The sequence below is a fragment of the Labeo rohita genome, chromosome 2 (assembly GCF_022985175.1).
Source record: "Labeo rohita strain BAU-BD-2019 chromosome 2, IGBB_LRoh.1.0, whole genome shotgun sequence".
NCBI classification, from domain to species: domain Eukaryota; kingdom Metazoa; phylum Chordata; class Actinopteri; order Cypriniformes; family Cyprinidae; genus Labeo; species Labeo rohita.
Window position 1 is genome coordinate 1,811,269 of NC_066870.1, and position 25,527 is coordinate 1,836,795.

General features: G+C 38.6%; 1 protein-coding gene and 1 pseudogene across 1 annotated transcript; both read left to right on the plus strand.

Annotated features, from left to right (window-relative positions):
• Positions 1-605: 605 nt before the first annotated feature.
• LOC127173268 (E3 ubiquitin-protein ligase TRIM16-like) lies at positions 606-3,835 on the plus strand (annotated as a pseudogene).
• Positions 3,836-11,459: 7,624 nt separating this feature from the next.
• Positions 11,460-25,068, plus strand: LOC127176434 (E3 ubiquitin-protein ligase TRIM16-like). Its single transcript, XM_051128113.1, is given in 12 exon segments — positions 11,460-12,108; positions 13,130-13,225; positions 13,325-13,558; positions 13,915-13,978; positions 13,981-14,073; positions 14,214-14,261; positions 14,490-15,007; positions 23,015-23,155; positions 23,255-23,488; positions 23,860-24,019; positions 24,160-24,207; positions 24,436-25,068. Coding segments are annotated over 12 exon segments (2,730 nt in total). The 5' UTR covers positions 11,460-11,535; the 3' UTR covers positions 24,957-25,068.
• Positions 25,069-25,527: the final 459 nt, after the last annotated feature.

Genomic DNA, 25,527 nt, shown 5'->3' on the forward strand with positions numbered 1-25,527 from the left:
AAACATTCTAGTCGTGTTATGGGGGTCCAGCATATTCTGCATAGTTTTGCTCCAACGTGCCCCAGCACACCTGTCTGAAAGTGTCAAGTGATCCTTCGAATGGCTGGTTCAGGTGTGGTTAATCAGGTTTTGAGCTGAACTCTGCAGGATATTGGCCCTCCTGGAGCAGGACTGGACTCCTCTGATCTAAGGATTATCTTAACAGGGTGTTGCTTCAGCTGTTACTGTAGAGAGATGCATTTGACTTTAGCTCTAAAGTTCATTTATAATTGGTTGACATAACATCACTTATCCAAGGTTACACAACAATCAGCAACTTCTGTCATGTACAGTTGTCAGTTATCACAGTCGTCGCTTAAAAAGAGCTTAAGATTAGACAAGTGATATGTGAATAACTGATAACTGTATTTTCATGAATATTTTGTGCTAACCAGCCAAACCTTGACTCTTTGGGTGTGCTAGCAGTCCATTTATCACAAGTTCCCTGCATCTGTATGAGGCTGACACCTAGTGGACATTTGTATTATTTGGGAATTTACAGACACGCCTGTTTTTCCTGTCTCTTAAACAGAGAACCAGGAAGCATCAGTGTAGAGAAGCTGAAACTTAAGTGCTGTTGTCCTGTTGCAATTTTATATCAGTGCTCACTTGCAAAATGGCAGACTCCTGTATTTCAGTGGATCAGTTCAGCTGTCCGGTGTGTCTGGATCTCTTGAAGGATCCAGTGACCATCCAGTGTGGACACAGTTACTGTATGAGCTGCATTACAGACTGCTGGAATGAGGAGGATGAGAAGGGAGTCTACAGCTGCCCTCAGTGCAGACAGACCTTCAGTCCAAGACCTGCTTTATTTAAGAATGTAGTGTTTGCTGAAATGGTGGAGAAACTGAAGAAGACCAAACTTCAAAGTGCGGTTCCTGCTGGAGCTGGAGATGTGCAGTGTGACGTCTGTACTGGAAGAAAATACAAAGCCATCAAGTCCTGTCTGGTGTGTCTGAACTCTTACTGTCAGAATCACCTTGAACAACATGAGAGTTTGTTTAAAGGAAAGAGACACAATTTGACTGATGCCACTGGACGACTGCAGGAGATGATCTGCCAGAAACATGAGAAGATCCTTGAGGTTTTCTGTCGCACTGACCAGAAATGTATATGTGTTCTGTGTACGATGGATGAACATAAAAACCACAACACTGTATCAGCTGCAGCACAGAGGACTGAGAAACAGGTATTTAAAACTAGATGATAGTTGTGATGAAATATTGCTGACACTTCAGCCGTTTCATATGTGTTCATATTGGCACCTTACATTTACAGAATTCACACATCACATGGAAGCAGAAATGAACAACAGCTGCAAGAAAAGTTTCAGTTTGCTGAAAATGCACCATAAGCTTTCATCAACACAATCTTTAACAAAATAGACCTTGTTTAATCAATATAAAATAACATGAGTTCTTTGACCAAATGCAAGTTAAATTCAGTAACATACATTTTTTGTTCAGTAAATCTGGTAACAGTATAAATGTGAAGCCCTACATCTGTGTCAGTTTCACTTTTCATGTTTAGACTCGCCCTGCCTTATGCTTCATGTTAGTTCATGTACAACAATCAGTCATCCCTTGTGAAGTTTGACAATTTCAGTTTACATTTCAGGAGTGAATTTCCTGTATTTAGATGGGCTTATGTATTTAAGCGTGTATGTGGCTGCTCAACAGGCCACTTAACCATAAAAAACAACAACAAAAAAAGTTTTATCCACATTTTGAATGTATTATAATATTATTACCTAGACATGGTACTCATTATCTTACAATGTTCCATTATAATCAGTGGTAACCTTTAAACTGCTTCTCCCTACTTCTACTGGGTTCGTCTGTTCACATGATGATTTAGTGTCAGTAATTTTCTGTGACATTCACTATCATCTGTTTATCCTGCAGAAGCAGCTGAAGGAGACGCAGAAGACGTTCCAGCAGAGAATCCAGCAGAGAGAGAAAGATCTTCAGCAGCTGAGAGAGGCTGTGGAGTCTCATAAGGTGAGTCTGGAGAAGAAGAGAAGTTTGTCTCAGTCTCAGTTCAGACTCTCTTGTCTCTTTCAGTCCCACTGAAGCCTGAATCACTGTGTGTCCTAACAGCGCTCTGCACAGACAGCAGTGGAGGACAGTGAGAGGATCTTTACTGAGCTCATCCGCTCCATTGAGAGAAGCCGCTCTGAGCTGATACAGATGATCAGAGATCAGGAAAAGCGAGCGGTGAGTGGAGCTGAAGGACGACTGGAGCGACTGAAGCAGGAGATCAATGATCTGAGGAGGAGAGACGCTGAGCTGGAGCAGCTTTCACACACACAGGATCACATCCAGTTCCTGCAGGTAACACAGATCTAGAAGAACACCATCATAGTGGACTTGAGACACATCCTGCTGTGACAGGAGACTCACAGAGAAACATTTCATGAGTGTCTTATTATATAATCATCAGTCAGACTCTCATCTGATCATCTTCTTTTGAAAGAGACACTGCTTACAAATGACTTTCAGCTGTGGAAATCTTGCTCAAATTGGTCTCGTGTCAGAACTTTTCTTTCACTTGTATACGCGGCGTCCCTGTGTGGAGCTGATGAGTTTTGAATTCCGTTTTCTATAGAGTTTCCAGTCTCTCTCAGCACCTCCTGAATCTACAGACATAAATGACAACCCTTTCATTCCTCTTGTCTCTTCTGAAAATCTGTCCATCAGATGAGAGACAAACTGAAGGATTTCTGCAAAGAGGAGCTCAGGAAGATCTTAGACAGAGGTAAAGTCCTGGAGATTCATCTGCTCTCAGAAACGAGTCCATCATCATCTCATATCATGGAGAACATCATATTAGAAATGTGTTAGGAATGGATGCAGGATCATGAGAATCACACTGTTCATGTCTGTTGATTTCCACAGTCACATTCATCAACATTGTTCCCAGGACCAGAAACGACTTCCTACAATGTAAGTCAGTAAGAAAACAAGCAGAAAAACTCACTGAGTGTGTTCATGTTCTTCCTGTAGAAGGCGAAAGAAGAGTTTTATAATTGATGATGTAAATGATGATTTGCACAGGATATCTGCTCATCTGTACTGACACACTGATGATACACTGAACATGAAGAGTTCAGCTACATGAAAACATCAAACAGATTCATAATTCCTGATTCTGATGTGTTTTATCTCCATCAGACTCCTATCAGCTCACTCTGGATCTGAACACAGTGAATAAATACCTCCATCTGTCTGAGAGAAACAGAGTGATTACATACACTGACACAGATCAGCCGTATCCTGATCATCCAGACAGATTTGAAGTGTATCCTCAGGTGTTGTGTAGAGAGAGTGTGTGTGGACGCTGTTACTGGGAGCTGGAGTGGAGTGGAGGTAAATATGATAGTGTGTATATATCAGTGTCATATAAGAGCATCAGCAGGAAGGGACGGGGTAATGAGTGTTTATTTGGGTCTAATGATCAGTCCTGGAGTTTGTACTGCTCTTCCTCCACATACTTATTCAAACACAATAACATACAGACTGATCTTCCTGTGACGTCCATCAGCAGTAGAATAGGAGTGTTTGTGGATCACAGTGCAGGAACTCTGTCCTTCTACAGCGTCTCTGACACAATGAGCCTCATCCACACAGTCCAGACCACATTCACTCAGCCGCTCTATCCTGGGTTTTGGGTTGGTTCTGGATCATCAGTAAAACTGTGTTGATAAATCAGAATAGACTGATGAGGGATTCTACTCATAATGCTTTGAGCTGCATGATAAATCAGTAACAGTGAGATGTTATTGTTACGAAGTGAACAGAGGAATCATGCGGATCCATACGCAAAGCTATATTTAGAGATATCGTCAAAACATAGTCAGGGTTGAACACTGGCAAACAGGTATATAGAGAGCAAGACACAAGTCCAGAAGACAGGCGAGGATCGATTAATAGCAAACGTAATCCAGAGGGCAAGGCAAATGGGTAATCCAACAGACAGGTGAGAAATCCAGGGCAGGCAGAGAAACAGACAGGACGAGATAAACCAGGCTGGGATCAAGACACAGATTAAACAGGACTAAACTAGAATATCACTCAGGAAACACGGAAAGGCTCTGTAATGTTGCTATCGTTAGACACAGAGATAAACGCAAACAATACTCAGCAATCAGAGAAGCATCTGGGTGCGTGTTAAATAGTGTGTGTAACTTACTGCAGGTGAAAAAAACGCAATCAGTGAAATGGGACATGGGAAATGGAGTCCGGAGTACCATGTAACAGTCTGTGTGGTGTGAGTGTCAATATGATGAGAGGGCGACATCTGGTGGTGAGCGGACAGAAAGCCACGGACAAGATTCGTGACAGTTATAGAGTCTCTTCTTTTCTCTTTGTGACATTAATACTGCAGCTGAACTTCTGTCACTGAAATGACATGAATCGGAATAAATGTGTGTAATAAATCGTCATATAGACAGTAAGATCAGTGTGTGTGTGTGAGTCCTGCTGAGTGACCATGTGTTTCTGTGCTTCACTCTTTTAGTTATAAAGTATTAATATTATTATTATTAATGAATATTTTCATCTTTAAAGGTAGGGTAAGTGATTTCTGGTAGCCAGTTTTGATATTTAAAATCACCAAAACAAAAACGTCCCTACCCCAAAAGGCTCTCGCCCCTATTTTGATAGCTCCACCCCACATATACACGGCAACAATTATGGCAGAATCTGCTGTGCCAGCCACCGCTTGCAGATGAACAAACAAGCGAACGTAGCACATGAACATATTCAAGCAAAAGCTAGCATATATTAGTTCTGTGAAACAAAGCAAAACCAATGTTAAGAAACAAAGCAACCTCGGTGTCCGATCACAGGCCTACCTGCCCCTCTCTCCAGCGCTGGAAAGCTGGTCTGATATTTACACAGGATCTACTTCTTGCCTTACGGCAGCGTTTCCCAATCCCAGTCCTCTCGCTTCCCTGCTCTGCATATTTCATATATATCTCTTATCACAAACAACGTTTGTTCTATTTGACCGTAAGTGCCCTGCAAAGTTGACATCACACAATATTTCGCCATGATTCCAGTTCGAAACGAGTGTATGTTCCATTCAGAGGGCATTAATGTGTGCAAGACATGACTTTTAATTGTATTTATTTACAGAGGTATATGATTACTTTTATTACACAACATTTCACCACATTATTAAGTACTAGTACTTACAGTACTAGTTTGTTAGTTATCTTATAATCCATTACAGTGTACAAAACAAAATAGCAGCAGCTGTGTTTGTGTGAAACAATATAGCGAGTCCACAATACCAGGATAACAGAATTAAGAGACTGTACACATAATATTGAATTGAGATTTAATATTTTATTAGCTAACCAAACACAAAGCTTCCACCAAGAAAAACTGTTAAGCTTATAGCACCGACTTAAGTTGCCCAGATGAGTCTGTGTTATTAGCTTTTACCAGTTATTATCAGGGAATAACATACCTTGGAATGTCATGACTGACCAATCAGAATCAAGCATTCCACAGAGCTGTGTAATAATTTCATTTAAAGCACAGCCAACACAAATTCAGACTTAACACTTCTTATTTACTTTGAGATCATTCTGAGGTTAAATACAGATTTATCATAAGAAATAGTTTAATAGCTTTGATACTGGTTTTGAAATCAAATGTTTGCATAGTGATGAGAGGAAACGCTGGCATCTAACAGTGCCTTGGAAAAAAAAAACACTCTTAAAAAATAAAGTATATGCATAAAGCCAAATAGGATGTAAAACTGTTATCGAATAGGCATGTGTCATATTCTGTTTTAAACTCCTGAAACATTGGTGTCATTTTAGCGCAGTCAATGCAATTTATGAAAGAAGTCAATTAAAACTGTTTGTGTGTGTGTGGAAAAAATCAGATGTAACCCCCTTTGTAATAATTAACATTTTCAAAAGTAACTGTAATTTAATTCTTCCTAACTACTGAGATAAGGTTCTGTGTTATAACCCTTATTGTTTGTATACATCCATTATTTTGGAGTTTGATGTGGGAGTGGTCTGCATATTATAATCATTCAGCAATGGTGTTTGATCAAATTAAATACACTTTTGAAATCCTTGAGGCATTCCGACATATTTATACAGTTTATCCTGGTCTAATTTTAAAGAGGTCATGAGATGAGAAACCAAATTTCCCTTGATCTTTTGACACAGAAGAGGTCTTTTTATGCTTAAAACATCCTGCAAGTTTCATAACTTAAAATGTCCTTATCATCAATAATAATAATAATAATTAAAAAAAAAAAAAAAAAAAAAACCCTCAGAAAACGGCTAGTTTGGATCCGAGGTGCAAGGTGACTTTACCAGGGTGCAGTCGTTTGCATAAACACTGCCACCAGAGTAAGACATCAACGAATAGTCATCTTCTCACCACAGGCCCTGGTGTTCAGTCGCTTAATGGCTGATCACTTAAATATGCTGAATGCGAGCGTTGCATTGAGTATACAGATGCATGTTCACTTTCTGACAGTCCACAAGCTTGAGTCTGTCAATACGACAAATGGAATGAAACATCATTCGCTTTGACACATTTGGTTTAAACAGCTTGTTTGCATCTTTGGATAGATATCAGAAGAATTCCTGCATAAGAATCAAGCAGGTAGTTTACTTTTAATGGCATCACGGATCATGCCAGAGGATTGTTTGGACTTCAGAGCATGCTGTTTTGTAAACAAGGCACAGTGTCATGGACAGTTCACAAAGAAACATTTGTTGAAAGATGAAGCGGTGCTAGATCTGACTGCAGCTGCATCATGAACTGTAAGTAAATGATTTCATAATGTTTTTTTCTGGAAATTACTGTTTTATTTTGATTGTGTTGTCAAAACACTCACATGCAATAGTGAGAGGACGGGGCATTGCCTTAAAGGACACACCCCTTAAAACAGGCCATTTTAGACGGAGGGTCAGAATGAGGGTTGAAAATAATCATTTTCCACATATTTATTTAATGTATTTATTTATTGTGCAAAAAAAAACTTTATTAACTTCATAAGTAAACCTCAAGGAACAAAAATCCATGTCATGACCCCTTACATTTTAACTAGGATAACAAATTTCACTAAACCTACACCAGTACCATATTAAGACCACAGTCTTCCATTTCGTTTTTTAATCCATTTATTCACCACCCCTGGGATCATAATGGCAGCACACAAAATTTTAAGATATTTATTTTATTCATTTATTCTATTGAAAAAAAGAGAGGATTTTTCTGCTCGTTTAATCATTGCTCTTAAGCATTTGACCAGCTTCCTTTATTTACATACAAAGTAACATGAGTGAGTTTGTACCCTTGAATGAATGTACCCTTCTCAGCTTGTCTTGTGGGACATTGTGGCCCTATTATTATGTATTGTGAAATCAATAGAACTGTCCTTGTGTGTCATTTGGCCTTTTATTTTCCCATTGACTCACTTGTTGGCAAATGTTCTGTCTTTGGCCTTCTTGTTGTGGTCTTGTCCAGTCTCTTTTGTTTGGGTGTTCTGGTCTTACACAGACTACAATTTGTGCCAGTGGCTGCAGCATGTTTCCAGTGGCATTCGTCATGTTCTGGATGACAGGGGTAGATACTGCTGCTGTACTCCAACTGGGTTAGGCGTGTTTACAGGAGCCATCACTGTTTATTGTTCGTCTTCTTTGTCTTTGATCTTTAATCTTCCTTTTCTTGCTGGTTAATTCTTCAAGTTCATATTCTGTCAAATTTCTTTGTAGCTTTCTGTCTTGGTTTTTCAGCTTCTGTTCATTCTTCCTACATTGTTTCACAGCATAAGTTCTTGTGAGTCTTGGAGTTCAAACAGACCACATCTTTCAACCTGACCTTCACTGTTGGTGGCATAGTATCCAGATTCTCTATATCACCTTAGTACTCCTTCCAGCCACATCAGGTTCATCTGCGTTGGGTATTCAGTTCTTAAAGCAAGCCATATCTCAGCTCTGTGTCTGTTCTTGGATTGTCACTTGCTTGATGCAGATGCACCCCTCCAAGGACTTCATTTATCTTGGATACTCCCAGTCATTGAAATTAAGCCCAAATTTTAGTCCAGATCTGTCAATGAGATCTGATTAAGGTCTAAATATAATAGATCATACACATACACTTTTTTTTTTCTACAGTGCTTACTCTATATTGCAGTATATATCCTGTTCAGAGATCTACAAAGATTCTAATATTGAATACAATTATGTCAGGATTTGGCGGTAACTGTCGCAATTCAGCAAAATATGTTTCCTCTTCAGCTACCAACTTGTTAGATGTGAAGTAAGAAGACTACTGTTATTTTGCTCTATTATTCCTGACAAAGGATAAATTAATCTACGTAGGCACAGTCACAAACGGGTTGTTCACTCTACTACTTGATCTAATCTTTTTATCACTAAAAACTAGTTGCTTGTTTATTGATTGCTGCTTTTTATTTAAATTCTTTGCTTACATAAATCCTATTTTGACCTCTTTTAATGTCTCTTCTCCTCTAATTCAAATCTCCCTTCTAACAAACGTTTTTCTCTCAAAGTCCAAATTCAATAAATTATGCAAATAAGAGGCACTTATAATCTCACAAGTTTTCTCTCACAGTCACTCCTTTCTCTGTCACAGACACTCTTTCTTACTTTTATCATAGGAGAGAAATAAACTTTGTTTAACTTTATAAATAGTGACAAATTGGAAAATATTTAAATAAATAAATAAGCAAATTTCTTGGAAAGTTCTTAGTTTTTAAATAATGCTTCTAGTTTTTCCTCACACTCTTTTTTCTCCATTCACACAGCAATACACACACACACACACACACTTGCTGCAGCTCTGCCCCCCTTTCACTCTCTTTCAATTACTCCTGCTCACACGTCACACAAACAAAGTCTCTATTTATTTTGCTAAGGGCAGTAAAACCCTTTTTCTATTTTCATTCAAAAAAATCTCTACAATTTTCAGGGCTCTCAAGTCTCACACATTCACCGTGAGACACACGCATTTTAACCAGTTCACACGCTCACGCCACACACTGTAAAAAAATTTCCTTGTAAAAAACCGGTAATCTACTGGCAGCTGTGGTTGCCAGCATCTTACTGTAAAAATACAGTGTGCTACTGTTTTTGAAATTAACAGCAAAGTGCCGTTTTGTCATCTACAGTATACAACTGTAATTTAGCAACATATATCTGTTATAGTACATACCTTATATGTCACGGTTCACAGATCTGCCGTGTTCTCACGTCTCGTGATCTGTTGGTTTGTCATGTGATCGTGTGCTCGCTCAGCTGAGCTGCCAATCAGTCCGGCACAGGTGTTTCCCATTACCTCAGCCTATAAATACTCACCTCATTCTCTGTCCCCTCGTCCGATAGTTCGACTGGATGTCGCGGTGTTGGTTCTGTCTTCGTGTGTGTCAGTCTTCAGTTGGGATCATTTCATGTTGGATTTCGTCGTGTCTTCGTGTCTGCACCACCTGGACTTCAACCACCACGGGACTCACGCCACTTCACTGCCTGCCATCTAACCCCTGCCTCACCCAGCCGAGAGACTTCACCATCAGACTTTGTTCACATTCTGTCTTCTCAATAAACCTCCATTTCACCTGCATTTGCTTCCTCCCTCATTTCAGCTCGTCACATTATATTTCTCACGCTAAAAAGTAAGGGATAACTTGTCCCGCTATATAGTGTTAATGGACGAGGCGGGTGAGTTCGTAGCTTTCTTGACAGTTAAATGTAACCTACCAGCACATATCAGAAATTAGATTTTTTTTGTTTTTAGGTAAATTACGTGATCCCGCTTCAGTCACGTTCGTCACTCGGCAACCCATTCTTCTTCTTCTTCTTTCTTTTTCTTCATTTTACAATTCCTGGACAAAATCACTTGCCTGTGATCAAAGATAGTGAGAGCTGATGTTGGGGGATAACAGCTTAAACTAAGTTTTGGCTACTGGAAACTAAGGAAAGGACTACATATTGGTAAATCTGATAAAACAAATTTATCCAAATTGATTACTTCTCTAAATTTCTAACTAATGTTTTCAACTGTTAATACTTTTGAAACGTTTAAAGCAGGCAGAGTTAACCTTACAGCAGCACTCAACAATAATTACTGTCAGACTTACAAAATCCTTCATCACTTGAATTAAGATTATTATAATTTATTTTAAAGCACAGCCACCACAAAATCAGACTTCAGCACCTAGTTAGGTTAAATACAGATTTTAAATCAGAATATATAGCTTAATAGCTATAATACCATTTTAATGGTATTCATTTTAATCAAATCCTTATGACTGGAAACACTGGCATCTAACACTGCCTTGGTGGAAAAAAAAAAAAAAAAAAAAAAACAGTTAATCTTAAAAAATAAAGCGTATACATAAACTCAGATATGGAAATAAATCAGTTATTAAAAAAGCATGTGTCCTATTTTGTGTCCTAAACTTTTGAAACATTTTGTCTCATTTAGAGCAGTTTGGGAAAGAATTTAATCAAATCTGTGTGAAAATATTCAGATGTAACCCCTTTGTAATTTTCATTACTAACTGTAATTTAACTAGGCTATACGTTGTTTCTCAGCAACTGTAACTGAGTAGTTACAATTATTTTGTAATTAAATTATGTAAATCCATTACATGTAACTAGTTACTAGTTAAGTTTGAGCCTCTACCACTGTCATCAAGGCATCAATATGTGCAACAAACTCTTGCCATACAAAATGCCATTCTGAAATATGTACTTTCTCTCTCTCACACACACGGCTTGACATGCTCAGGGCAAGTTCTGCAATACTGTATGTGTGGGCCTACAATATGTACTTTGAGCACTGCTGTTCATTGGCTTTTGGGGCCAAATTTCTTTTGATTTTTGATACATTTGTATTTTTGAAACATACAAGACATTTTATTTTATTTTTTATGAATTTGACTTTAATCAAACTTACCAATTGTTATAGTTTCTATTTTGTGCTGGTCAATTATGAACAATAGATAAAATTTAACTTCTAGCAAAAACTGGAGAGAATTTGCATGGGGCTGAGGGGCTCCTCTCCTAACAGATATAATCTCACTCCAAACTTTTTCTAAAACTTGAGAGCCCTGATTTTACAATTATTTGCATTGTTGTGTTCCATATCACAGAAGCCACAAACAGACACATGTGTGAATAAATCTGTTTTCAGGAATATTTTAATGCCTTATAAGCCATATGTTGTTTATATAAAAAAGTATTTCTTAGCATATCATGATAAAAAGCCAAACCTGACACTTTCTTTGTGCTAGCAGTCCACTTAGCATTAACTCTCAGTCTCTTTATGAGGCTGACACCTAGTGGACATTTGTATTATGTGAAAATTCTAAAGACAGTTTTTCCTGTTTTTCCCATCTCTCAAACACAGAACCAGGAAGCAACAGTGTAGAGAAACAGAAACCTAAGTGCTGTTGACCTGCTGCAACTTTATATCAGCGCTCACTTGCAGGAAAATGGCAGAAGCCCGTATTTCAGTGGATCAGTTCAGCTGTCCGGTGTGTCTGGATCTCCTGAAGGATCCAGTGACCATCCAGTGTGGACACAGTTACTGTATGAGCTGCATTACAGACTGCTGGAATGAGGAGGATGAGAAGGGAGTCTACAGCTGCCCTCAGTGCAGACAGACCTTCAGTCCAAGACCTGCTTTATTTAAGAATGTGGTGTTTGCTGAAATGGTGGAGAAACTGAAGAAGACCAAACTTCAAAGTGCGGTTCCTGCTGGAGCTGGAGATGTGCAGTGTGACGTCTGTACTGGAAGAAAATACAAAGCCGTCAAGTCCTGTCTGGTGTGTCTGAACTCTTACTGTCAAACTCATTTTGAGCGTCATGAGGAGTTTCACCCTGGTAAACGACACAAAGTGATCGAGGCCACTGGACGACTGCAGGAGATGATCTGCCAGAAACACGACAAGCTTCTTGAAGTTTTTTGTCGCACTGATCAGAAATGTATTTGCTTGCTGTGTATGGTGGATGAACACAGAAATCATGACACTGTGTCAACTGCATTACAGAGGACTGAGAAAGAGGTGAGGACTGAAACTTAAGGAGAAATAAAACACTATATTATCCCATTATATTAGTAGTAGTATAAGTATACATGATATTAGTATTAGTATTCTAATGTTAGTCTGGGGAGTGAATCTTGATCTGAACACTGATGTGTAAGTTGTGGCATTACTTTACTCTGGTATTACATGGCCACCCACATCCCTCTGATCCCAATAATTTTTTATAAAATCTTTTTAGAGAACAAAACATGTTCTTATGAACCTATATGGTTCTTTTAATAAAATACATTATGGAATATAAACATATATGGGTATAATTGTTACACTTTTACTTAAACGTTACTATTAATCATCACTGAATGTTTGGAATAACTTCTGACTGCAATCCATTGTGCATTTTGGTCAAATGACGAGGCAGGAATATATTGTTAGTAATATTTTAGATTAATTTTATGGGGAAGATATGCATTTACAACTTCTGCATTTACTCAAAATTAATGTGACTAGTAGTGTAACTAATAACTGTTGCCAGACAATAATACATAAAGTATTGATAATACTTTTGAAAGAAGTAACTAGTAATGAGTAATATATTATTTATTAACTCAGAACTGCCAGATATAAATTTGTGACAGACATGAGCTGTTATTTGCATTGCTTTACAAACATATGTTCAAGGGCGTGTAGAGAAAAATGGTGATCATGGTCACAAATGAGGCTATTTCAAATCCTGGCATTTCAAGAGGGTAAAAACAACAACAAAACAACAACAACAACAACAACAATAAACTTATATTTTAAATTAATGAGTTAGATTTAAGATATGGAATGTGCAACATGTTATTGTGGAGTAATCTCTTAATAAATATCAAGGACATTTTGAGCGAATCATATCCACTTTTGAGCTAACATTACAGAAAATAAATAAATAAATTTCCGCCACTTATCCACTCCACCAATATCGGAGTCACAAAACCTTAATATAATGATTTAGTGGTATATTGTATTTTATGTAACATTTTTTAACATTCCTTAACAGAGAGACTTAAAGGAGATGCAGAAGACGTTCCAGCAGAGAATCCAGCAGAGAGAGAAAGATCTTCAGCAGCTGAGAGAGGCTGTGGAGTCTCATAAGGTGAGTCTGGAGAAGAAGAGAAGTTTGTCTCAGTCTCAGTTCAGACTCTCTTGTCTCTTTCAGTCCCACTGAAGCCTGAATCACTGTGTGTCCTAACAGCGCTCTGCACAGACAGCAGTGGAGGACAGTGAGAGGATCTTTACTGAGCTCATCCGCTCCATTGAGAGAAGCCGCTCTGAGCTGATACGGCTGATCAGAGATCAGGAAAAGCGAGCGGTGAGTGGAGCTGAAGGACGACTGGAGCGACTGGAGCAGGAGATCAATGATCTGAGGAGGAGAGACGCTGAGCTGGAGCAGCTTTCACACACACAGGATCACATCCAGTTCCTGCAGGTAACACAGATCTAGAAGAACACCATCGGAGTGGACTTGAGACACATCCTGCTGTGACAGGAGACTCACAGAGAAACATTTCAACCTTTCAACAGCTTGAGCTGTTAGATGAACATTTAGGTTCTTAGCAGATGTTTTATCATCCAGACTATTTTCTAGGAAATTCACATAGAGTCTAAGTGTCAAATACTAGAATCTGTAGCTCTAATGTGATATAATGAATATGAGAAGAATGAAGCTGATGCTGTGAAAGTGCTGGATTGAGTTACTAAAGATCAGTCAAGTCAAATCTGATGTTGGTGCAGGTTATTGGGTGAAGTGTGGAGCTGATGAGTTTTGATTTCTGTTTTCTGTAGAGTTTCCAGTCTCTCTCAGCACCTCCTGAATCTACAGACATAAATGAGAAACCCATCAGTTCTCTCGTCTCTTTGATGGTCTGAGAGAATCTGTTCATCAGCTGAGAGACAAACTGGAGGATTTCTGCAAAGAGGAGCTCAAGAAGATCTCAGACAGAGGTAAAGTCCTGGAGATTCGTCTGCTATCAGAAATGAGTCCATCATCATCTCATATCATGGAGAACATCATATTAGAAATGTGTTAGGAATGGATGCAGGATCATGAGAATCACACTGTTCATGTCTGTTGATTTCCACAGTCACATTCATCAACATTGTTCCCAGGACCAGGAACGACTTCCTACAATGTAAGTCAGTAAGAAAACGAGCAGAAAAACTCACTGAGTGTGTTCATGTTCTTCCTGTAGAAGGTGAAAGAAGAGTTTTATAATTGATGATGTAAATGATGATTTGCACAGGATATCTGCTCATCTGTACTGACACACTGATGATACACTGAACATGAAGAGTTCAGCTACATGAAAACATCAAACAGATTCATAATTCCTGATTCTGATGTGTTTTATCTCCATTAGATTCCCATCAGCTCACTCTGGATCTGAACACAGCTTTTGAACACCTCTGTCTGTCTGAGAGAAACAGAGTGATTACATACACTAACACAGTCCAGTCGTATCCTGATCATCCAGACAGATTTGATGTGTATGCTCAGGTGTTGTGTAGAGAGAGTGTGTGTGGACGCTGTTACTGGGAGCTGCAACGGAGTGGAGGTGTGTATATATCAGTGTCATATAAGAGCATCAGCAGGAAGGGACGGGGTAATGAGTGCGTGTTTGGATCTAATGATCAGTCCTGGAGTTTGTTCTGCTCTTCCTCCAGATACTCATTTAAACACAATAACATAGAGAATGTTCTCCTTGTAAAGCCCATCAGCAGTAGAATAGGAGTGTTTGTGGATCACAGTGCAGGAACTCTGTCCTTCTACAGCGTCTCTGACACAATGAGCCTCATCCACACAGTCCAGACCACATTCACTCAGCCGCTCTATCCTGGGTTTAGGGTTTATTGTTCTGGATCATCAGTGAAACTGTGTTGATGAATCAGAATAGACTGATGAGAGATTCTAACCATAATGCTTTGAGCTGCATGATAAATCAGTAACAGTGAGATGTTATAGAGTTTCTTCTTTTCTCTTCATGACATTAATACTGCAGCTGAACTTCTGTCACTGAAATTTATTGGGCTGTTCAAGAATATATTGCCCACAATGCTGTGCTGGACTGAGAGCGCTCCAGAAGGAAGAGAAGTGAGTAAATGATTCAGTATATGTGTGTGTGCTGCTAAAGTAACTCATCCCTGTATAATGCTGCACAAAACTTAAGTAAAAATGTTCCTTTGCTTTTAACTCAAGTTGTCAGTGGTCATTATTGCCTGCTAAGCAAACAAAATACAACGCCACGTTTTAGTTATTAAACCTGAATATTTGGTCCTATAGGGATTTTGCTTATAGGAGCACAGCCAGGAGTGGGTCGGGCTCCTTGAGACATTAACAAAGTAATTTTGGGATAAACAGATTCCTTGCTCAAATTCTTTCCACAGGAGATAATGAAAATCATCTACAGTATTAACATCACATTTGGAATCATGTCACAAATAAGCATTTCGAGTTTGTTGAAAATCTGGACATAGAATAAGTCTAATAGTACGTCAAGTAAGTAAAACACTGTATAGACAAAAGTATAGGGACACCTGACTGACACCAACAAGGACTTTAATGACATTTCATTCTAATTACATATTGTTTTACATTAATAGTCAGTTCATTATTGATTCAGTGATGTCATCGTCATTGTCTGTGCAATCAAGGTGACAATATTGCCATAATTGCCCCCAGCTGAGCCAAAGCTGACAGTGGCAAGGAACCAAAGCTCCATCAGTGTCAGCTGCTTTACAGAGGACAGAGAAAGAGCTGAGGACTGATGAGAAATGACACTTTTGCTTAATTTATAGTTGTATTCTTTACTAGGAAACAATAAAGAGGTAACAATGTTATTTGTTCTTTAACAACAATAAATTGTCATAATAATAAACCCTAACCAAGTGATCGGTGCTTGTATCAAGGAAAGGGTGCTTTGTAATGATTATCAACTAACAGTATCCCATTATAGTAGTGTTAGCAGGCTAATATTTGTGCAGAGTTTAATTATTCAATTGTTGATGTAAATATTTTCTTTTATGCTCTTCACAAATGTATAGAAGCCTGTTTCTCTCACAGAATAAATGAATGAATAAAAAGGTAGTTGTGACCTTTCTGGCTTTTTTTTTTTTTTTTTTTTTTTAACTCGCAATTCTGAGTTATGCCAAATTGTGATATATAAACTCATCACTGTGACGGTGATATAAAGTTAAACTTAAAGTCTTTAGGATCACACCTCCTTGACTTAAGATACACATCCCTTACAAAAAATTAACCATGGTTTTATTATAGTAAAAGTGTAGTAACCATTTTTTGGCGTATTGATTACCATTTGTATAACCACAGTTTTACTACAAATAACATGGTTAAACTGGTTAGTGCAACAAAACATTGTTAATTTGTGGTTACCATGGTTTAACTATAATATACCATATGGTAACTGTCTTTTTTTATTGTAGTAAAACATGGTTCATTTTCATAAGGGATGTTCAGGGGTGTGTAGAGACAAATGGTGATGTCACAAACAGAGCTATTTCAAATCCTAATTTCAAAAAATTAAAAAAAAATAATTCATATTTTAAAGTGGGGAGTTAGATTTAAGGTGTGAAATGTGTGATATTTTATTTTGGAGTATCCTCTTACATTAATAAATATCAAGGACATTTTGTAAGATGTGATATTATTTCCTCATGAATTTAAAGTCCAGGAACTCCTCCCTCTCCTCTCCCCTCCCTGCATCTCACTCCTTTCCCCCAAAGATTCCACTGAAAGTCACTAAGAATGTCCATATACATGTGTTACATCTTGTGAATATGTTGAATTTTCCCTTTTATGTTTGGTATCATTCTAAAGGTCTCAGTGCGAGTGGTAAATTGGTCTCAATTTCACAGCAGTCACTTATATTATGAGAAAGACTGAACACTTTTGTAGAATTGTGGTTTGCTGCTGAGGGGTGTGTTTTCTCCTTAGGGTCGGGTGAGAATCTCCAGCCAGGTGTGACCCTGGGTCACGAGATCTCCTGGCAAACCAAAAGGTCTTTATGTTTTTACAACTGAGTGGAAGATTTGTTTGTTTTGGTCTGGGTATATAAGCGAAGTGACAAAACACTACGGGGGGATTCTGTATTCAGAAGAACCCCCACACTGTGTGTGAGAGTCTCTGGAGCTTTGCCTCCAAATCTCTTACATGCTGCTGTGTATCTCTCTGCGGTCAGGTGTGCATCTCCCACTCTTAGATTTATCTTTGAGTAATTGATGTTATGTATTTATTTGAATTGGAACTGAATTTAATTCTGAATTGGATTCTCATGGTTAAACTATATAATTGGCATGATACATTTTTACCTGACAAATAAAACATTATATTTGATTCATTTTAGACTCTTCTGAAATCCTTATTTCTAGTAGATTGTGAGGAGGCTGTTGCTACCGCAAATTATGACCAGGATAGAGCAAACTGCAGGCTCAGGATTGAATGGAGCAGTAGGCACATCATCTGAGACCTCCTGATTTCTGTCTATCACTGATGTTAGCAAGTTGTACGGAAGACTAAAGTAAACTACACTTTTTGTGAAGGCAAGCAGTAGGCGGCTGTCAAAAAGGGTATTAGTCACCTACATACCTCTGACTCAGCATCAGACTGGCGTTTTTTTGATCGTGAGATCGGTGTAATCGGCCGGCGCCAGACTCAAAAGAGGCATCGGGTCCCCGGTGAACGAATAACTGAAAGTATAGCGAGTCCGAAATGATCAGATATCTAAATTAATACATAACTAATATTTGTTATCAGCCTAAATTAAACACCAAAATTCTAACGATCGTATGAAATTGGGGTCAGATTAAACATGGAGCTAGATTAAAATTGAAACTAAATCTTGATAAATTAAGTGAACTTTGCAGAAGCGCTGTGAAAAGACCAAACATGCATTAAACCTTCAACCAGACAACTGGACTCCGCGTTTGGGCCAGTGGATGGATCCTACATTTACAATAGCCACTGGTCCACTCCACTAATACTGGATTCACTCAACCTTTATATAATGATTTTATGGTATATTGTATGTAATGTGACATTTTTATATCTGATAAAGGTAAAATAGAGGAAATGTATTTGTTCTTGGAAATGAGTCAAAAATAAATTCAAGAGTCAAGTGAGCCAAAACATTATGACAACTCATAGGTGAAGTAAATACTGTTGATCATCTCAAGGTACTTGCTGGACCAACCAGTCCAGTTCACTGCTCTACCTCACAACTTAGGACATGAAGGATCTACTGCTAATGTCTTTGAGCCAAATATCACAGAACATCTTCAAGGGTCTTGTAGAGTCCATGACTCAGCAGGTCAGTGCTGTTCTGGCAGCACAAGGAGAACCATCAACAAATTAGACAGGTGGTCATAATGGTTTGCCTCATCAGTGTATTATCTAATATACATACATTATATATGTATATAATATTTTTTACATTATGTAATATAATGTAAAAACTGTGCAGTGCATATAGGATGGATGTGGATTAATTGTTTTTAAACTGAAAACATCTAATGGTTTCCTTATTGAAATGCATCAAGATCATTCTCTCCACTGAACACAAGACCAGAAAAGAGTTCCTACAATGTCCTACAAAGTTACTATAAAGATTTATTTATACAGCTGTAGCTCAGTCTAGAAATCTGAGGTCACACTGAAAATCTGGGATTTGTTCACATCAGCTCCAGTGCTGCATCAACGCAAAACTGACTCCATCAGTCTCCTGCCAATTGACTCTGGATCTGAACACTGTGAATCCATTCCTCAGACTGTCTAATGGGGACAGATTACTCAGACTGATTTTTACTGTGAATATCCTGATCATACAGACAGATTTGATTACTGAAAGCAGGTGTTGTGTAGAGAGAGTGTGTGTGGACGCTGTTACTGGGAGCTGCAGTGGAGTGGAAATGTGTATTTATCAGTTAAATAAGAGCATCAGCAGGAAGGGACGGGGTAATGAGTGTAGGTCTGGATCCAAAGATCAGTCCTGGAGTTTGTACTGCTCTAAATCCAGGTACTCATTCAAACAAAATAACATAGTGACTGATCTCCCTGTGACGTCCATCAGCAGTAGAATAGGAGTGTTTGTGGATCACAGTGCAGGAACTCTGTCCTTCTACAGCGTCTCTGACACAATGAGCCTCATCCACACAGTCCAGACCACATTCACTCAGCCGCTCTATCCTGGGTTTAGAGTTATTATTGATCATCAGTGAAACTGTGATTGTTAATCAGAATTGACTGACGAGAGATTCTAACCATAAAACCATAAAGAACCATAAAGTGATTTTTTATTATATTTTTCTCATTGTGTTATTTCTGTTTTCTGACTGTTATGATTAAATATTCTACCCAACTGATGAACAAAGGTGACATATCTTCTGATCACAGCCCTCAATTTATGTCTTAGTTGTGGGCAGAGGTGCTCAAATGCTTGGAGTCAAAGTGTTCCTGCTCCATATTGGGCACTATCCTGAAGGAGTTACTTTTGATCGACTTAAACAGCTCTTGGAGACCTGGATCAGCCAATGGTTTTGGTGGCGGCTCCTAGAAGAGTTTGTCCATCTACCAACAAGCAGGTGGACTTCAGGGATGAGACTTTGACTGCCAGTGAATTCCAAAGTGGTGCAGGTTCACAACACTGCAGGTCACATGACCCATCAGTAGTGGTCAGAGATGGCAAAAGTATCCTTTACTCAAGTAGAAGTACAGATACTCATGTTTAAAAATACTCTGGCAAAAGTAGAAGTATTGACTACACTTTTTTAAAAAAAAATACCCATTACTACTATCTGTTTTAATGCCACGCTGGTAACTGGACCTCATGTCATATTGACACATTAATACAAAATAACTTACATTTAAAATTTGCTAGCTAATGAATATATCAAGGCTAAACAACCAGAAAAAAGATCTGTCTTGAACTTCCACTTTCCTTTTCAGTCTCTTCATTTTTCATGATATCTCTTTGCCTGTCACTTTGTGTGTGTTTGCTTTTTCGCTAATTTTCTTGTCCCTGTCACTTTTTTCATCAGCCATTTACTGTTATGAGCAGAACTGTCTCCAACTTGTTGCAAAACAACCACCTCATTATATTCTATTTGCAGTAACAATTTTATTTTGGTTCAATTTAAAGTATCACATTATGACCAGGTGTTGTTGTTTTATCTTAAAATCGCTTAAATACTATAGATTTAAGAAAACTATTTTCTAAATTGCCTAAATGTCAAAATTAGTACAATAATGATTAAATCATGACAGTATCTTTACAGAAAAATCCTAATACTGAATGTTATTGCATTATCATTGTTACGAATCTGGTCGGTGACCTGCGGTCCGCTCACCACCAGATGTCGCTCTCACCCTGTCACAACACGGAGACTGTTGCACTACACCCCGGACTACATTCCCCGTCATTCAGCGCGCTGATTGGGTCAGCACCTGTGACCAATCAGCGGCGCTTTAAAAGCCCCGGTCTTTCCCCATGCAAGCCACGGTGCGTTGTTGTTGTGTTAATCATTGTTAGCATTTCCTAGTTCCGTTGTTCCTAGTTCCCTGTGTATAGCTTTCTCGCCTGGCCATCTTGTCTCGACTGTCTCGCCGCCTGCCTACTGGACTCTTGCTCGTTTATTGGATCATTCTCTGGTCTCGTCCCTTTTCGGATTACGTTCGCCACGGATCGACCCACGCCTGTTTCACGGACTTCCATTGTGCCACGCCTGTTTACTGTTGTTTTGACCCTGGCTGTGTGACCATGTCTTTGCCTCGTCCCACTAATAAAAGCTCGCAAATGGATCCGCTCGCCTCTCATCTCACTCACTCCGTTACAATCATGAGTCATATTTTTCTCTTACCAAAATTAACCATGGTTTATTACAGTAAAAGTATAGTAACCATGTTTTGTTTGTTTGTTTATTTTTTGGCGGATTGATTACAATCTGTTTTAATTGAACTACAACTATAGTTTTACTACACATCTCATGGTTAGACTATGGTTAGTGTAGCAAAACCATGGTTCATTTGTGGTTACTATGGTTTAACTATAGCAACCATGGATTTTGGTTTGAATTTTCGTAAGGGTTGTGTTGTTATCTGCCCTAGCTCTTTCTGAACGCATTACAAAACAATGTTTTCTAACATTTGTTTGCTAAATTACTACTGTAACTTTACAGTAGATAATAATGATGTTGTCACACCCCTGGACTTTGAGTTGGTTTCTCCCATCCCCCAACCCCGTTTTTTTTTTTTTGTGTACTATGGTTTATCCCTAATTGCCTTTGAGTTTGTAATCACCATGTCTATTTATTATGTGTGTTCACCATGATGTCTTGTCAAACCTTAATGTTGCCACCCCGTGTTCCTGTATTTACCCCGCTTCATTGGATTATTAAAGACTTTCACGTTTTACTTCGTCGTTGTTCGTTTGTTTTGTGTAATCGTGACAGATGTCCTTCAGCATAGACTATTTTGAGTGATGACAGCGATTTAGTTTAGTTTCATTTATAGTACTACTGCTGTAGTTTTGTCTTTGTTTACTTAGTTAAGCATTAAACTGCTAGCAGCTCTTAGGAACCTGTTTACAGATGAAACTGACCTGCACTTGAAGTCCTGAACAGGTCAGTAGTTTTGCCTCTATGATCCACCTGGGCGCTTCCACTCTGTTCTCGAGTCACTGGCAATAATTACTCTGATAGAAACCGTTTGGCGGAGAGGTGGAGCGCATCCAAGCCGAATTGCATTGCCAGTCAAGACTAACCGATCCATGATTTATTAGAGATTGGTTATCGAATGGTGATCCACCAAATTCTGATTAAAACTAAAGTAACAAGCCTGGTTTGAAAATGTAAGAAGAAGAAGAAAGTACAGATATTTGTGTAAATATGTAAGGAGTAAAAGTAAAAAGTAGTCAGAAAAATAAATAGTGAAGTAAAGTACTGATACCAGTAAAATCTACTTAAGCACAGTAACAAAGTATTTGTACTTAGTTACTTCCCATCTCTGGTAGTGGTTCCTGCCAGCTGGATGAAGACTGAGAAAATCTGATCCATCGGTGTGATCATGAAGGAACTGTAAATCTGGACAGATGTTTTAGTCCTGCAGTACAAGTTCAGTAATTAGGATTCAGTGTACTGCAGTTTTTATGATTGTTGTCCTGCTTCTCTGTAACTTGTGTTCTTTGAGTGTTGTCTGAGACTGACATGTAGACATTTTATTATAAGAGTTCCCCATTCCTAGTCCAGAAGAGTCACTTTCCCACAGAGTTCAGTTTGATCTCTAATTAAACGCACATGAATCTACTAGTCAAAGTCTTTCCATTTACTTTAACAACGGTCAGATGTGTCTATATTCAGCAGGAGCAGGAATGAGGAATCTGCTTTATAGACTCGCAGACACGCCTGTTTTACACACGTCACTCAAACACAGAACCAGGAAACAGGAATCACCTGAGTACAGGAAAGGAGAGACTGAAGTCTAGTTGAGCTGTTGTGTTTCTGTCTCTGTATTCATGCAGTAAAATGGCAGAAGCCAGAATTTCTCAGGATGAGTGGGGCTTGGATATGTTTAGGGGCTTGTAGAGAAAAAAATAGTGACGTCACAAACAGGGCTATGTCAGTTCCTCGTGATTCAAAAGGGTAGAAAACAAAACAAACAAACAAACTCATAATTTAAACTGAGGAGTTAGAGTTAAGATATGAAATGTGCAACATGTTATTGTTGTGTAATCTCTTAATAAATATCAAGGACATTTTGAGTTGCGAATCATAACCACTTTTAAGCATTCCAACTTAAAAAAAAAAAAAAAAAAAGGTTTTTAACCACTGATCCACTCCACCAATATTGGAATCACAAAACCTTTGTATAATGATTTAGTGGTATATTCTATTTAATGTAACATTTTTAAGCATTCCTCAACAGAGAGACTTGAAGGAGACACAGAAGATGTTCCAGCAGAGATTTCGGGAGAGAGAGAAAGATCTTCAGCAGCTGAGAGAGGCTGTGGAGTCTCATAAGGTGAGTCTGGAGAAGAAGAGAAGTTTGTCTCAGTCTCAGTTCAGACTCTCTTGTCTCTTTCAGTCCCACTGAAGCCTGAATCACTGTGTGTCCTAACAGCGCTCTGCACAGACAGCAGTGGAGGACAGTGAGAGGATCTTTACTGAGCTCATCCGCTCCATTGAGAGAAGCCGCTCTGAGCTGATACGGCTGATCAGAGATCAGGAAAAGCGAGCGGTGAGTGGAGCTGAAGGACGACTGGAGCGACTGGAGCAGGAGATCAATGATCTGAGGAGGAGAGACGCTGAGCTGGAGCAGCTTTCACACACACAGGATCACATCCAGTTCCTGCAGGTAACACAGATCTAGAAGAACACCATCATAGTGGACTTGAGACACATCCTGCTGTGACAGGGGACTCACAGAGAAACATTTCAACCCTACAATGAGACTCCACTGATGTGCTTGAGCTGTTAGATGGACATTTATGTTCTTAGCAGATGTTTTATCATCCAGACTATTTTCTAGGAAATTCACATAGAGTCTAAGTGTCAAATACTAGAATCTGTAGCTCTAATGTGATATAATGAATATGAGAAGAATGAAGCTGATGCTGTGAAAGTGCTGGATTGAGTTACTAAAGATCAATCAAGTCAAATCTGATGTTGGTGCAGGTTATTGGGTGAAGTGTGGAGCTGATGAGTTTTGATTTCTGTTTTCTGTAGAGTTTCCAGTCTCTCTCAGCACCTCCTGAATCTACAGACGGAAATGATGATTCCTTAATTTTTCTCTTCTCTTCTGATAACATGAGAGAATCTGTTCATCAGCTGAGAAACAAACTGGAAGATTACTGCAAAAAGGAGCTCAAGAAGATCTCAGACAGAGGTAAAGTCCTGGAGATTCATCTGCTTTCAGAAACGAGTCCATCATCATCTCATATCATGGAGAACATCATATTAGAAATGTGTTAGGAATGGATGCAGGATCATGAGAATCACACTGTTCATGTCTGTTGATTTCCACAGTCACATTCACCAACATTGTTCCCAGGACCAGGAACGACTTCCTACAATGTAAGTCAGTAAGAAAACAAGCAGAAAAACTCACTGAGTGTGTTCATGTTCTTCCTGTAGAAGGTGAAAGAAGAGTTTTATAATTGATGATGTAAATGATGATTTGCACAGGATATCTGCTCATCTGTACTGACACACTGATGATACACTGAACATGAAGAGTTCAGCTACATGAAAACATCAAACAGATTCATAATTCCTGATTCTGATGTGTTTTATCTCCATCAGATTCCCATCAGCTCACTCTGGATCTGAACACAGCATATAAACTCCTCTGTCTGTCTGAGGGAAACAGAGTGATTACATACGCTAACACAGTCCAGTCGTATCCTGATCATCCAGACAGATTTGATGTGTATGCTCAGGTGTTGTGTAGAGAGAGTGTGTGTGGACGCTGTTACTGGGAGCTGCAGTGGAGTGGAAATGTGTGTATATCAGTGTCATATAAGAGCATCAGCAGGAAGGGATCAGGTAATGAGTGTTTGTTTGGATATAATGATCAGTCCTGGAGTTTGCGCTGCTCTTTCTTCAGATACTCATTCAAACACAATAACATACAGACTGATCTTCCTGTAAAGTCCATCAGCAGTAGAATAGGAGTGTTTGTGGATCACAGTGCAGGAACTCTGTCCTTCTACAGCGTCTCTGACACAATGAGCCTCATCCACACAGTCCAGACCACATTCACTCAGCTGCTCTATCCTGGGTTTTATGTTATTGGTTCTGGATCATCAGTGAAACTGTGTTGATGAATCAGAATAGACTGATGAGAGATTCTACCCATAATGCTTTGAGCTGCATGATAAATCAGTAACAGTGAGATGTTATAGAGTCTCTTCTTTTCTTTTCATGATATTAATACTGCAGCTGAACTTCTGTCACTGAAATAACATGTTAGAAGGAAGATCAGTGTGTTCTGCTGAGTGTCCATGTGTTTCTGTGCTTTTCTCAACCTCTATTTGTGTTGATGGAAATCACTCTTTTAGTTATAAAGTATTAATAATGAATATTTTAATCTTTAATAAATTATTTTTTAATTACACATTTGTGTTATTACTGTTCTCTGACTAATATAAATAAATCTTTTACTCACTTGATGAACAAAGGTGATGGTTCCTCCACCTCATTATATTTCTTCTTTCACCCTAAAATCAGTTGTCATTCAAAAAAAAAAAAAACACTCATTAAAGAAACCATATGTTGCCCTGTGTAAGTATAAAATCAGAATATTGCTTAAAAATAGGAGTTGTGAATAGCATTGTGAATGAAGCAAGCAGAGTTCCAGAAGTCAAAACAAGACTTTACTGAACACAGCAAGAA